The sequence below is a fragment of the Heterocephalus glaber genome, unplaced genomic scaffold, assembly GCF_053883595.1.
Source record: "Heterocephalus glaber isolate CG9 unplaced genomic scaffold, H.glaber_assembly_v1.0 deba00001444, whole genome shotgun sequence".
NCBI lineage: Eukaryota > Metazoa > Chordata > Mammalia > Rodentia > Bathyergidae > Heterocephalus > Heterocephalus glaber.
In genome coordinates, this window is record NW_028258297.1 from 27976384 (window position 1) to 27990681 (window position 14298).

The 14298-nt window shown below is 39.8% G+C and overlaps 1 protein-coding gene across 2 annotated transcripts in view; it reads right to left on the reverse strand.

Moving 5' to 3' along the window:
• Positions 1–471: 471 nt before the first annotated feature.
• A2m (alpha-2-macroglobulin) overlaps positions 472–14298 on the reverse strand; it is a 37480-nt gene continuing 23653 nt past the window's right edge. The window contains exons 20-35 of one of the 2 annotated variants that reach the window (XM_021248011.2): positions 13907–14028; positions 13219–13270; positions 11644–11727; positions 11191–11367; positions 10790–10877; positions 9901–10057; positions 9587–9661; positions 8992–9172; positions 6981–7204; positions 4936–5154; positions 4674–4801; positions 3742–3832; positions 2553–2621; positions 1442–1544; positions 958–999; positions 472–614 (exon numbers count right to left, since the gene is read on the reverse strand). In XM_021248011.2, the coding sequence (XP_021103670.1) occupies positions 598–614; positions 958–999; positions 1442–1544; positions 2553–2621; positions 3742–3832; positions 4674–4801; positions 4936–5154; positions 6981–7204; positions 8992–9172; positions 9587–9661; positions 9901–10057; positions 10790–10877; positions 11191–11367; positions 11644–11727; positions 13219–13270; positions 13907–14028 (1829 nt within the window). In that variant the 3' untranslated portion in view covers positions 472–597. 2 annotated transcript variants of the gene reach the window in all.

Sequence of the window (14298 nt, forward strand, 5' to 3'; positions counted from 1 at the left end):
GCAAGTGTTGAATCATCCTTGCATCTCTGGGATGAAACCTACTTGTCACGGTGTAGGATCTTTTGGATGATTCGTTGCATTCTGTTTGCCAGTATCTTGTTGAAGATTTTCACATCTATTTCATTAGAAAGATGGGCCTGTAGTTCTCTGTTTTGGTTGGATCCTTGTCTGGTTTTGGGACCAGGATAATGTTAGCTTCCAAGAATGATTTTGGAAGTACTCCTTCCCCCTCGATTCCATTACAGAGTTTGAGGAGTATAGCTTTGCTTTTTTGGCTCATTGTTGCTTTGGCTTTTCTGGCTCTTTTCTGATTCCATATGAATTTTAGGAGTTTTTCTAGCTCTGTAAATAATTCCTTTTTAATATTTTGAAACCCCTCAGTTCTTAATTACTTTTAATTTTTTCTCAGGATTCTATTTGGAATCATATGGAAATGAAATAACAATGGTGGAATAAATGAGCAAACAGTGATAGAGCTTGATAAGAAAAATGTTTATTTATCAAATCTTCAGAGATACAAAAACACTTTTTTTTCCCTCTGTGACGTCTTAAGAACGGGGACTCCAGCCAAAAAAGCACTTCTCATTTGTGTGGCTCTCAAGCATTGCCAGGATCTGTGATAATGGAAAGGAAAGAAAATTTAAGGCAGACTTGGGTATCCATCAGCAGAGAACGTTCCTTTCCTTAAGTTTGGGGGGCACAGGGCCTAAGGAAACCCAATTAGTGTAGTGGAAAATGGCATCTGTTAGAGACAAATACCCAAGAAACGGCCCTGGCAACTCCCCAAGGTCTGATAGTCACTCTCACTCTCCAATGCCTGAGTTTTTCTGTGATCATCAGTAGCGTGAGCAATATGATAACTCTGAAGAGTATTCACACGATGTTGTGAAGGAGGAGATTTGGGAGACAAACCAGAGAGAACCTGACTGCATTTTGAGGCAAGTGTGAATTGCGTACCTTTGCTGCAAGGAGCATAGTACTCAGCGATTGCAAACTCATCTGAAAAACAAACAAACCGAAACTCATTATGTGAAGCCCATGCAGCAATCTTTGATGTGGGAAGAACGGCATTGATTCAGAAAGGTCAGCATCATTTCCGCTAAGCTTCAGCTGCTGCCTTTTATTGTCCTTTCAAGTACAGAATCTTATATCTTCTTTTTCCCCCCCAAAAGAAAAGACAGTTCAGATGTTATGCTTGCTTAAATCTCATATTATTCTACAGTTGGTTTTTCTGAACAAAATATCCCATAGTTTTTTGTTTAAGCAGCTGAGACATGTAGGATAGGCAGTTTCTACCATGTAGGTATGGAAGACAAAAAGTAGAGAATTAAACTTAATGTATAGACAGAGAGAAAGCGATAAGAGAATGTCATGTAATAAATCACCCAGCACATGCTTCACGTGGGGATTTAATTTCTATGTGATAGTTACTCCCACTCACTTGTCTCGTAGTAATCGTAGACTTTTACTATCGCTGGCTTCAGATCTCTCACTTCTATGTCTTGCACGGTGAAGAAGGATAAACTCAGGGTCTGGTTTGACACCTAGAAAGCAAAAAGGAGTGGAATGACCTTCTGGGGAACTTTGCTTTTTCTTGGAATAGATGAATAACAGGCATTTGTCTATTTTTTGGGAAAAGAAACGTTAGCAACTAACAGCACCCTACAGGGTCCTTACACTGTGTAGAAAGCTTTCAGAGTAGGTGAGAAATTCCACAAATTATTTCTTAAATAAGTAAGATGACTCATATAACTCCATCATGGCCAGTAGTTGGCACTGTTCATAGGGAAAATGTGTATATGCTTTTTGTTGGCTGATTAGCTATGTCCTTTTTAAATATTCAGAGATTTGGCACAATTTTGCCTTTCCATCCTGTAGAAGTGCTTCTGCAGAGTTGAAGAAGTATATAAAAGGCTGACCTTTAAGTTTCATAAAATTTTAAATCTGTAATTCCTATCAATGTAGGGATGAATAAACTGTGCTATTGGGCCTACTTATAGAATCATATATTATTTTGTTTTTTTGAGATAGGGTTTTACTATGTAGTTCAGGCTGGCCTTAAACTCCCTATGTAGCCCAGGCTGACCTCAAACTCACAGCGACCCACCTGCCTCAGCCTCCCAAGTGCTGGGATTACAGGTGTGTGCCACTGTGCCCAGCCATATTGGTTTATTGGTGGACTGGTTTATTATTTTATGGTCCAAATGCTCTCTGAGCCTGAAACTATTTTCCTTTTTCATATTGTTGATGGGGATGTTTATTAATAATCAAAACGGTTACTTCCCCACATTATTTGGTATCTTCGAAATGATTGTGAGCATAAAGAAAATGCTTCATGTAGAATTTTGTGCTTATGGAATCTTAGAAATATTCATATCCCAGCATTCTAAGAAGTCATTTATCCTTATAATCTGAGGTGAAATGTAATTAAAAGAGAGGAGAACATTCACTGGATTTAATATTAGAATTTTCAAATTTCTGGCATGGAGGTGATGGTCCCCAAATTATGTTTTTATTTTTTATTTTTTTGTAACCATGATGGCAGGGCTCACCTTATCCAGATAAATCAAGACATGGTTGTTGCTGACTTCAGTTCGGTTCACATGGTCAGATGTTTCAAGCTGAAGAAAAATGAGACAAAAGTTAATAGACAGATGAAACCCAGAGGATCCAGAGGAAACAAAGATTTCCCTAGTACCAAAATAAGCTTGAGGGTGGAATTCCTTCCTATGATTTTTATATGTAAAAACATAAAGTAGAGGGCTGAGGATTTAGCTCAGTGGTTCTGCTGCCTGCTCCACAAGCTCAAGGACCCGAGTTTGATCCCCGGTACCAAACAAACAAACAAACAAAAAAACCCCCCAAAAAACCATGAAGTAGTAAAAATAAAAACAAAGGATACTTTAGATGAAATGTTTAGTATTAGTGTGGCATGTGACCCCTGTGCAAAGTTGATTTGTCTGAAGAAAACGAAAGTAAATATAAACTTGGTTATTACTCACATTTCAAGATTGTTTTCTTTTTCCTTTACTCCTTCCTTCCCTCCCTCTCTCCTTCCTCCCCCTTCCTCTTCCTAGCCCTCCCTTTCTTCTTTTAATTGATATTTTTGGAGACTGGGTCTTGCTGTTTTGCAAGCTGGCTTCAAACTTGCTAAATTGACCAGGCTGGTCTCAAACTCACGATGCTCCTGGCTCAGCCTCTTGGGTGATGGGATTGCAAGTATATTTTGATATTAGTATTGTCTTAGTCTGGTGCCATGGCTTGTATCTAGATGTTCCTTCAAAGCCTCATGTGATCATACATGGGGCTTTTTGGAGGTGGCTGGATCCAGGGTGTGTGATGCTGGGATTATGGGTGTGTGATTACTAACTGGGTTTAGCATAGTTCTGGATGTGGATCATGGAAGGCCCACCATGGGTTTGGGTGGCACTGATCAATAGATTTATAACCTGGATGGAATATAAAGGGAGAGAGGGAAGCAGGCTTGCTGCTACTGCTGCCGCCTTCCTGCCTTCCCTGCCATGGACTGTTTCTCCTCTGCAATGCCCCTCTGCTGTGCCATCCTGCCTTGGAGCCAGCTGACTATGGACCAAAACCTCTACAAACCTGAATAAACCTTTCCTTCTTTAACTTGTGGCTGATGGGTATTTTGTCCCAGGAACAAGAAAAGCAAGTAAGACAGCTGGGGATACATAAAACATTAGATAAAAACAGACTTTCCTGCACATGTGACAAACCTACCTTTTTCACTGTTGGTTTCAGGGGGATGAAGCCAGACACCATCTTCACATCAACAATTGCCATGTTGGAGGTAGGACGGTTCCCAGTGTAACTACAGATCCAGGAAAGGAAGGAATTGGCCTTTTCTGTATTATTAAATGTTCTCTTTTTCTATGTTCATGTTAAGTACTCCATAGCTCTACAAAGTACAAATAAGTCTTCCCAGATGTCCTACCCCAGTGGTTCTGAGAACTGGTGGTGTATTTGAGTTTGTACAGAGCCTCTTGAAGCCACAGAGTCCAGTCTTACTCTGGACCTGCAGAATCAGAATTTCAAGCGCGTGGACTCCAAGGATCTGTGTGCTAAAGTCTCTCCCAGTGATGCGAGAATGTGAGGCTTTTAATCTAGGCCAGTTATTTATGACATATACTTTATCTTGATTTTTTTCCCTGAATAATATCCCAACCAAATGATAAAATTCATGCGGACAGGTACATTTTTGTAAGACTTGTAGCCATTTGAATATTGTTGTATATAAATACATTTTTCTCCAAACTTGATTATATTGTATGTAACCTGAGATTTATTTATTGCCAGTAAGAATATTACTTCTTTCTATTTGAGCATTTCAAGAGTTCTGTCTTTGTTCAGAATAACCAAAGAATAATATAGTATTACCTTAAAAAACATTCAAGTCACAGGCCAGGGGTAATATTCTTTAGTTACTATTGGGGGAAGTATTAGCTTTTAAATGAAGTTGGAAATTAATGGGTCATGGAGGCAAGGGACAGACAGGGTGAACCTCATCACTGAAGGATTCTATGGTGTCAACTTAAAATAATACATTGCTTTTTAAGTAAGTGCTGCACAAATAGGTACTGTTGCACTTCCCCACTTAGCGAGGAGTTCCAGTACGAAGATGAGAATTTGGTGATGCAGGCTGGAGATCTTACCTGACGTTCAGTGAGATCTGGAAGCTGGTGTGGGCTTTGGGTCCGTCACAGGATGGAGGCAGAGTCTGCACCTCCAAAACAAACGGAAACACGCCCTTCTCTGGGAGAACATTGTATTTCAAGGATGTCTATGAAACATTAAAGACAAAACCAAAGTTTTTCTTCCTCTGAATTTCTCTCCACTTCCTCAGCTTTTTCTCTGATTTGCCCCACTGTTTGCCCAGTCAGGACTTTTCAATGAGAACAGTTACCGGATCCTCACCTGGAGATAGACACACCCTTCCCCTGTCACTCTCGCACTGTATTCCCCAGGCACAGTTGGCAGTGACACCTGCTGTAGTAACAGGCGGTTGTTGTTGTCCACTTGGAAGTTGGTGGAAAATGTGGCTGAAGACTGGATGGTCACCTGTGCAGCTTTGCCAGTCCTGGTAAAAGTAGCTGCTCCATATTTGGACAAAGCATGGAGAGCTACCACTGTGTCCTGGAAGAGAGGAGTGAGAGCACCTAGTTAGGTGTTGCTATGTTTGGAAGTGCTTTGTCCCTCCAGCGTCTGTGTGTTGAGAGCTTGGGTGCCATGGTGGTGATACTGGGAGATGGAGAGTTACTGAGGATACTGCTGTTGGAAGGGATTAAGGTAGTTTTTGTGAAAGAGTTGTTATAAAAGGAGCAAGCGTGACCCTACTCAGCTGTATAGCTTCCTGCTTTGAGTTGGGATCTTTTCCACTTGTGTTCTTGCCTTTGCCATCTGCCATGAGGTGATGCACCCATGTGGGGGAGAGGGATCACCAGAACCTGTGACATGCTGTTTGCACATTCAGCATCTAAAACTGTGAGCTAAATAAACTCACTTTCTTTATAAAGTAGGTTGCCTCAGGTATTTTGTTATAGTCATGAAAAATGGGCTAATGTAAGTATGATCATGCCTCAAGGACTGAGATATTTTTCAAAGTTCCATACTAACCACTATAAAGGGGTTTTAATATCCAATTTCCTTCATTATTTAAATATTTAGGTTCTAATTTCAAGATTGATTATAATCATCAGACGGATGACAGATTCACAACATTCACAAAGACTTTGGATTGTATGCCTTCAAAGTTTATTTCATCAGAAAATTTATCTTAATTTATCTCTCTAATGGGATATGGGATGTGAAAAATATAAGGCATCATCTATTTGCCTATGATGTCTTTCTCCACAACTGTGGTCAGTATGCTCCCACCAAAGTGCAGTCTGCCCTCTCCCCAAATAAACCCTGCTCTCTTGATGAGGTCAGTGTTCTGAGAGAATCCTAGGTTTTTTTGTAGCCACATCAGGGTCGTGCTTCAGTTGCTCCAAAGGAAATAAAAGATGATCGCAATGATTATCTTTGATTTAATGACTTCTTATTTGACTCTCCCTTTCTATTAGGAGAATTCTGGTGTCCAGTGATTTCACCTTTGTGTGCCATATTCTTAATATCCCTTGATTTCCAGCCTGAATGATAATCTTCCAAATAATAGATTTCTAAGAAATTAATGAGAACCTTTCTTAACAGAATGATTTAGTTTTTTTCACTCATATGGAAAAACAAGAGATTACATACAATGGGAAAAGAATAGGATGCCATTATGTCCTATTTTCTCTTTTAGAGTAAGTAGGCTAACAGCTATGTTCTCTGAAGATGAAACTTCCTGTTTGGTACATGTTATCGAATTGGATACATACATGATTATATGGCCATGGTTATGAGGTTGGATGAATAAGGACAATCCTTTATTCTCCTAGTGGACAAATATTTGTGTATAAGGATGTTGGTGGGGAGCATGAAACGTGCCCACTTTAAGGGAGACATCAAGAATGGAGAGGTTTTCCAGGAGAGATTGCTGGATTTCAAGCTTCTGAGAATAGTTCGAATGAGATGAGATTATTAAAACTTCCAGAAGGGGCTGGGGATTTAGCTCAATGGTGCCACTGCCTGCCTCACAAGCACAAGGTCCCAAGTTCAATCCCCAGTACCAAAAAAACCAAAGCAAACCAAACCAAAACAAAAAAAACTTCCAGAAGAATGGTGGGAGATTTTTTTTGTTTTTTTTTTCATTCTGCTGGGGCCTTACTATTGCTTCAGGAGGAAGAGTTGTTATTGTAAATAGGATGCTGTGATAAGCATTTTTTTCAGCCTCTGTTGACTTATTTCTCATTATGCTTGTATACTAATAACCTTTCAAATTATTGTCAACTTCTCTTTTTATTCTTCTATGTGTTTTATAGCGTACTTAAAAGTTTTGCTGCCTGAAGGTGAAGCAAAAGTTTCTGGGAGTCACCCACCTGGGTGGAGGAGAAGCCGCCCTGGGAGTTCTGTTGCTTTGTGACCCAGTTCACAATGCGCGCTGCGGAAGTCAGCTCCTCCGGGGTCGGGGCTGGCTGGGCTGTGAGGTGAGCAAGGAGCACGTAGGCCGTCATCTCCACCTCCGCAGAGGGCGCCTGGGGTTGGTACAAATATCTCTCTGGCTCCCTGGGTTTCTGAGGTCGTGCCCAGTGGATAGAATTATCTGGTTGTGAGAAAAAGAGTTTTACAAGTTACTAAATATTCGTATTTAAATTAAGGTGAAAGAACCCAGGCCAGAGCTGAAGTGAGGGTTGTATTCTACTAGCTGTAATCTTTCAAACCTTATAGAGATGGTTTTTCTTACAGGTAAATCTGAACTCAAATGCTCCAACACACAAGATTAAGGCAGGTAATGTTGCCAGAGGCAGATGCCTACAGCCATCTGTGTATTTGGATCTTTACTACAGTTGGTCAGTGGGGTAAAGAAATGGCCCAGCAAGGGCTCTCACTGATGGTGCCTATTTCCTGTTTCTCATGTTATCTAGATCTTAGCCAGAAGTGTTAAATTCCCTGTCCTTAGAGGTTTCTCCTTAGGATCTCAGAGCACATGACAGAGTTCACATCCATTGTATTGAAAACAAATTAGAGGAATCCTTAAGGCACCAAAAGCCAACATGAGTGTTAGGCAATTGGAACCAGGATACTCTGCTGTGGGAATCCATCTCCTCTTTGGAGCGTGATTTGCAACGTTCAGGTTAGTGTATCATCAGCCATCACCCTCCTCAAGGTGTAACCTGGAGACTCTCACACATGCACAGAACACAGCGGAGGCATATTCACTGCAGCACTGTATGTGAGAGCAAAAATAACAAGAAAAGGACCACGAGGAGAAACGCGATACACAAGGTATGACCTAACTCTATATTATAGTGTTTTCTGTAGCAGAGAAAATTAGAGAACTCAAGTTACAGGCACCTCTATGTCTTACTCTCAGGAGCATGATGCTGAACTTAAAAAATATGAGGCAACAAACACACAAAAATCCAAGTGGCAGAAATACCCCCAAATATGATCATGGGTATCTAAAGATGAAAAACTGTAAAGATTACGTATATTATTTAGGAGTACATGTGCAATAAAAACACAAAGACACCCATGGGTATTATAATGACAAATTCAGAATAATGGTTGCCTCTGAAGGTGGAAGAGGGAAATGGGATTTTTTTTCCCCTGTATTGCTAATTCTTTATTTATTAGGCTGGGAGGAAGTTACGTGGGTGTTTTCTAATTATTATTCATACTGTTTTGTATCTCTGAAATATTTTCCGATATATTTAAAATATTCAGTGGCACATTTAAATGAGAAAGGCAGAATGTATTTAATTGGACATCTTATCATCTGCATTTTATTTTCTATTTCCAAGACCCTCGTACAGATCATGGCATATATAGAGGTATCGTGTGACTGTGAACAGATTGATAACCATTATCTATCTTGTGAAATGACATTAAAACATCAGAACTTATTTCTGGGGTTACTTCCTTTAATCTTTCCTTATGTTTAAGATGATACAGTGCACCAAGTATGAGTTCAGTATATGTTAGGAACTGATGTCTTAATAATAATAGTTAGTATTTTATAACATTTACTATGTGCTATACCCTGTACTAAGTGTTTTGCATATAGCAACTCATTTAATAGGAGAATGCTGTGAGGTAAATACTATTATAATCCCCATTTTATTGATGAAGGAGTTGAACTACAGACAAAATGATGACTTACAGACAAGGTGATCAAATAGGTAGTCTGTTTTGGAGTTAGATTCCAAAGCTGAGCTTCTTACTACTGTGCCTGTGCCCTCTTATATTTTGATGTTTGATTTTATTAAGGAATCCTAGATTTCATAAAAAATGTGATATGGAAGAGAAGAGACAAGGGTCCCAGAGGTAGGAGCAGGGATGTTTTGCACTGCAGTTCACAGTGCGGATCCGTGGGACAGGAGGTCTCACCTTCTTTCACACCTTCGCCTTCCAGTGAGTTCAGTATCTCCTTCCTCTTGTCCTGGTTCCCTGCCAGGGCAAATGCGTAGGCCAGCAGTGCCTTGGTGTAGACATGGCTGCCGTGGGCACCTTCCTTTGCTGACTTCCAGGCTGAGTCCAGGCAGAACAGGGCATTTCGGACTACAGGATGCTGTGAAAAGGGCCCAAGAAGGGACTGAACAGGGGTGCCAGCCTTCCCAGGAAACACACATGCTGTAGCAAGGGTGTGAATACATTTGTCCAGCGATTCCTCATCCTTATGGACAGAGAAAATAGTATTTTTTATCTGCTATTCTCATTTTCAAAAGGCAGGAATAGAAACCACATCTTTAGGATTCTCTTTTTTTGTTGGAGGAGGGAGAGTTAGGGGAGAAATAGCCTGCAGTCATCACTGGGAAGGCATAAATCTTTTTTGACTGACCAAATTCTTGCTGATTTGGGAAACATCAGCATTGCATAGCAAAGCTAACATTTCGTTTCTAGGAGGTTAGTGTTTCAGACAGCAGGCAAGTGGCTTCATTGGGTCCAGAGCTATCCTTTCTGCAGGTGAATGAAGACTACTCACAGTGACCTGGAGTGGGATCTCCAGCAGGGCAATGGTAATATAAGCAGAGAGGGTGACTTCATCTTCTATTCCTCCCTGTGAATATGAAAGAGGGGAGATCTGAGCAATTCAGGTCTTCCATTGTGCTGTGTTGTGGAATTTATCTGTCCCCCCTGGGCCAAGTAATAGCCAATCCTACTCCCATCCCCTCTTTTTTGGTTGTATCCAGGTTTCATTTTCCTCTGATGCCTTCTGTCAGGAATTTCTACATTATCACTTCTTCTCTTCATGTTTGTAGATATTTTAACTACAAAGCCAGTCCTGGAATGGTTCACCTTTATGGCATTGTTCAGCAGTGACCCAGAGCTCCGGAAACAGCCATTGTCCTTCTGCTTCTGGGAGAGCCAGATGAGGGCTTGGGTAAGGTGCATTTCATCGATGAAGATATATTTTCGAGCCTGGGCAAAAGTCTTCAGTACAAAGGCCGTGAGCCTGAGAGGGCAGGAAGTGATGTTTATGTTGTTACAGTGCTTTAATAGCCACTTCTACCACATCTACCAGGGATTTTTGTGTGCTAACAGCCTCCTTCAGCCCTGATCTTCTTGATTAATGTGCTATGTGTAGTGTTTCCTGGCTGACTCGCTCTCCCTTACCACAGGATGTCTATGTACTTCTAATTCACTTTTCTCGGTTATTTGTAGAAGGCTTCTAAGTATATCTTTAGAGATTTCATTCTGTAGATGACAGAACCTTCTCATCTGCGGCTCTTATGTGCAATAGCTTCTATTTTGCTTTACCTTAAGGATTTAAAAAGTATTTTTCATATTACTGTTGCCTTCTCAGTTCTTTCCTTCAAGTGAATTTATTCTGAGTCATGATATGTATGATATAAAAAAAGCAATATAAGTGGAGATTAACTTTGTTTATCTGTAAGTTGTATGATATAGTCTGTATATCATTTAAAGGCTGAATTATGGGAGTTATTTTAAAGAAAATACCTTGGTACATTATTAAGGATGAATTTTGGAAACAAGTCTAATACATATGTATTGGAATATCAGCTTTTCTTCTTGTTATTTTGCTGTTATTGGTGCATTTATCTAGCATAATCCATTGTAGGTCTAATAATACAAATCCTGATAGGCTTGCTGTGAATATACTTTTGGTAATATATGTAAAGGAGCTGGCACAAAAATTAGGCTCAATAAGTTGCCTTTCCCTTACCAGGTGTTGCCCTGGCCCATGCCATGTCTCTCCCCGAAGGTGCTGTAGGAGCCATCGTGGTGTTTGTAGTTTAACTGTCTCTGGTAACCTGGAATGGAGGGCCAGTGAAACAACCGGAAAGACCAAAGTCCATGCTGAGGCCAGAGAAATCACTCAAATGCTTTGTCTCTCTTGTAACTTTTTCTAAATTTTTTTCTGATATATGTTAGAAACTCCTGAGTCCTGGTGATTTTACTGGGAGTTGGAGAGCGGACAGTGTCCATAAAACTGACCATCATAGTATTCTTATCACAGTAGTAACATACTGAGATAGGACATGTAAAATAGAATTGATAATAATTCAAGCTGATGGGGGGAAACAATTAAAGCGACACTGTCACGTTTGTCACTCGATCACTCACCGGTGCTGAGATAGCCGATGGCTTTGGACCTGGTCTCTGGTGTGAGCTGCTGTGTCTCATTTAGGTAATCCAGGACGTAGATGTTAGGAGCGAACAGGACCATGTTCTGCTCTCCACAGCCATAGGGCATCTGGAGGAGATTGTGTATGTTCTGCATGGCAGAGCCCAGTAGGTCTCCTGGAGGGTGGACGAGTTGGGAAGTCATGAAGGTTAGAGATTAGAATTCATCCAAAGTATTAAAAAGAAACAACTAATTAGTTGGTCTAAAATGTGAGGATTTTTTTAGGAAGGATAAGTTTTCCGGACAGAAGTATGATTGGGATTAATAAACAAATCTGAAGAAGGGAAGAAGAAAGAAGTTAAAATGGTATTTATTATTTTGAATAAATGTTTACAGAAAGGAAGTATAGTAGAAGCTGTTAATGCCCTCATCCACAGGGGCTGGATGCTCACCCAAGATGGAGACAGAGGCTCGGGCAGATTCTTCTACCACGCCAGATGGCAACTTCAGGGATAACTTTTCAGATACTTCAGTACCTAGCCAGATGAAAACTCTTTCTGCATTGTGTCTTTTGGAACACAAAAGCCAGATTATGCCTTACATTTAACTACTGCTGAAAATTCGTTCCTCTTTTAATAGAATAGTTTTTGTTTTAAATTCCTAAAACAAGGCTACTGGGATTTTTGAGAAGTTTAGAATTTCATCACCAGTCATAATTTCCACCTGTATGGACAGTTATGTTTCAAAAGAAGACAAAAATTGGCTGTGTGATGTTGTGATTCTGCTGCAGTCATTTTTTTTTTTTTTTTGGTACCGGGGATCGAACTCAGCACCTTGAGCTTTTGAGGCAGGTGGCAGAACACTGAGGTAAGTCCCTGGCCCTTAGTCATTCTTGATTAAAACAAAATGGTTATGATAAGATGATCTATTTTTGTGCCCACTTGAACTTCCTTACTTAACAATTGTGTAAAGAAACAACAACAACAAAAACAACAACAAAGACCTGTATGTCTCCATAAGTAAAGGAAAATTTCTCAGACACGTACAGTCAAGTTATTTTCAACAAAGGTGCCAAGAATATACAATGCTTGCATATGTACAATTAGGAGACTATTATTATTTAATATTTTACTATCAAATAGGAAAAAGTATTATGGAAAGGGCTAAAACCCAAGCAGAATGGCCTCATGTATAACTATGTAGGCAATTAAACTTAATTCACTTACGTGTAGAAATAAGCCTACCCAACCAATGGATTATATTTTTAGAACACATTTGATACATTAAATCTTGGCAATATAAAAAAACCATAGTGAACAAAATTAGTAGGTAAACAGAGGAAGGCAAAGGACCTATGTATTATGTTGATTCAACATTGGTTTGGTGTGAGAACAGACTATATTCATAAATTTCTTAGTATTATCAATTTCTATAAATGTTTGGTTTAGATTAGAAAATTCTCCGTTAAGACAGAGTTATGTCGTCTACTGTAAGCTTCTACAGTCACCTCTTAGATGACTGATAGATCCTTAGATGCAGGATTGACATCAAAGAAATACTAATATTATAATAAACTAAAAGCCATGACAACTCTTTTTCTGGGAATGAGATCGCAGTCTCATCATATGCTGTTGACTATGCAAAACTTAGCAGTAAAATGGCCTGAATTCAGCTATCTTTATCTTGTGCTACTAATTATTCAAGAAAGTATACTCTTTGGGAATAATTATTTTGATTCTACCCACCTTCTACCTATGTCCACAACATACACTGGTCAGATGGACATTTTGGTGTTTGAAAACCTGCTGCAAGAAATAAAGATTCAGAATGTATGATATAGGGATGTTCTCTGATCAAAGTACTTGGCCTCTTTAAGAATTATTTCCTCCTCCTTTATCACATGTGTTGATGACACTTCAGGTCTTACAATGTGGAGAAAGTGTAGAAATAATATAAAAAAATTCTCTGGACTTCAAATGTCATTCAGGTTTTAGTCAATGTTATTGAAGTAACATGATGACCCTTACCTGATGGACAAAGCAGAGAGTTGAGTATTGCTTCCTTCTCTATTCCTTCAGGCTTTAAGTAAGAGGAAGAAAAATTAAAGATGAGAATGGACTGACTCTCAGGACATTTATACTGCTTGGGGAACCACAGGTCTCTCAGTAGTGAAGAGAAGGGTTTGAACTTGACTGTATAAACGGATTCTATACACATAAGCACTATGAAGACAGGTTGGTCAATGAGAGTATGAGGGGAAAATGAGGAAGATAAATTGTGAGACAGAGAGACAGGGATGATAAATAGGTAGCTAGGGATAGAGAAGAAAAATACTGTGCAATTTCCATATGCTATTATTATCATAGCATCAATACATGTAGTTGTCATATATATTATTATGGACTATTTAGCTCTTCTTACATAAAAGTTAATACAAGATGAAGATAAAAAAGGAAGGGAAGCAAGCAATGGGAGAGGGAGGGAAGGGAAAGAAAGGGGATGAAAAAGGAATTAAGATATATTATGTTCATGTACCAACTCCCCACAAGGAATGTAGACATTATACTACGAACATTATACTACAAACAGGTACCAATAAGTAAATTTTAATAAAAGATAGAGTCCCAAGGTCAAAAAAGAGTTAGAACCCTAACTGTTTTCCCAGATGCTTCTTTGTGACTCAGTATGGCCTATCAGATGGGCAGGATCACTTACTTCAACCAACAGGGGCTTGATAACTGTGTCTTTCTTTCCATATGCAGGGACCACAGTCTTCTCATTCCCACATAGCTCCGAAGATTCCAGGGCCTCTGCACTCACAGTGAAATTCACCTTTCCTGAAAACACATACAGCAGAGATAAGTGCCATCCCTCCCTTCCTCTGTGCTTCCAAACTTAATGCGCTAGAAACTTTTGTTTCATAAACACAAAAGCACAGGAATGGAAGCAGCAAAAACCTCGAGAATGGAGGTGGAGGTGAAAATATGAAGAGATCCTCCTAGGCGTGCTAGAGTGAAAGGGAAGCAATCCTACCTCTGGACGCCTGTGCCTGAGAGAAAGCAGCAGGGGCGCTAAGGATCACACTGGGTTATTCAGTTTCTCAGCAG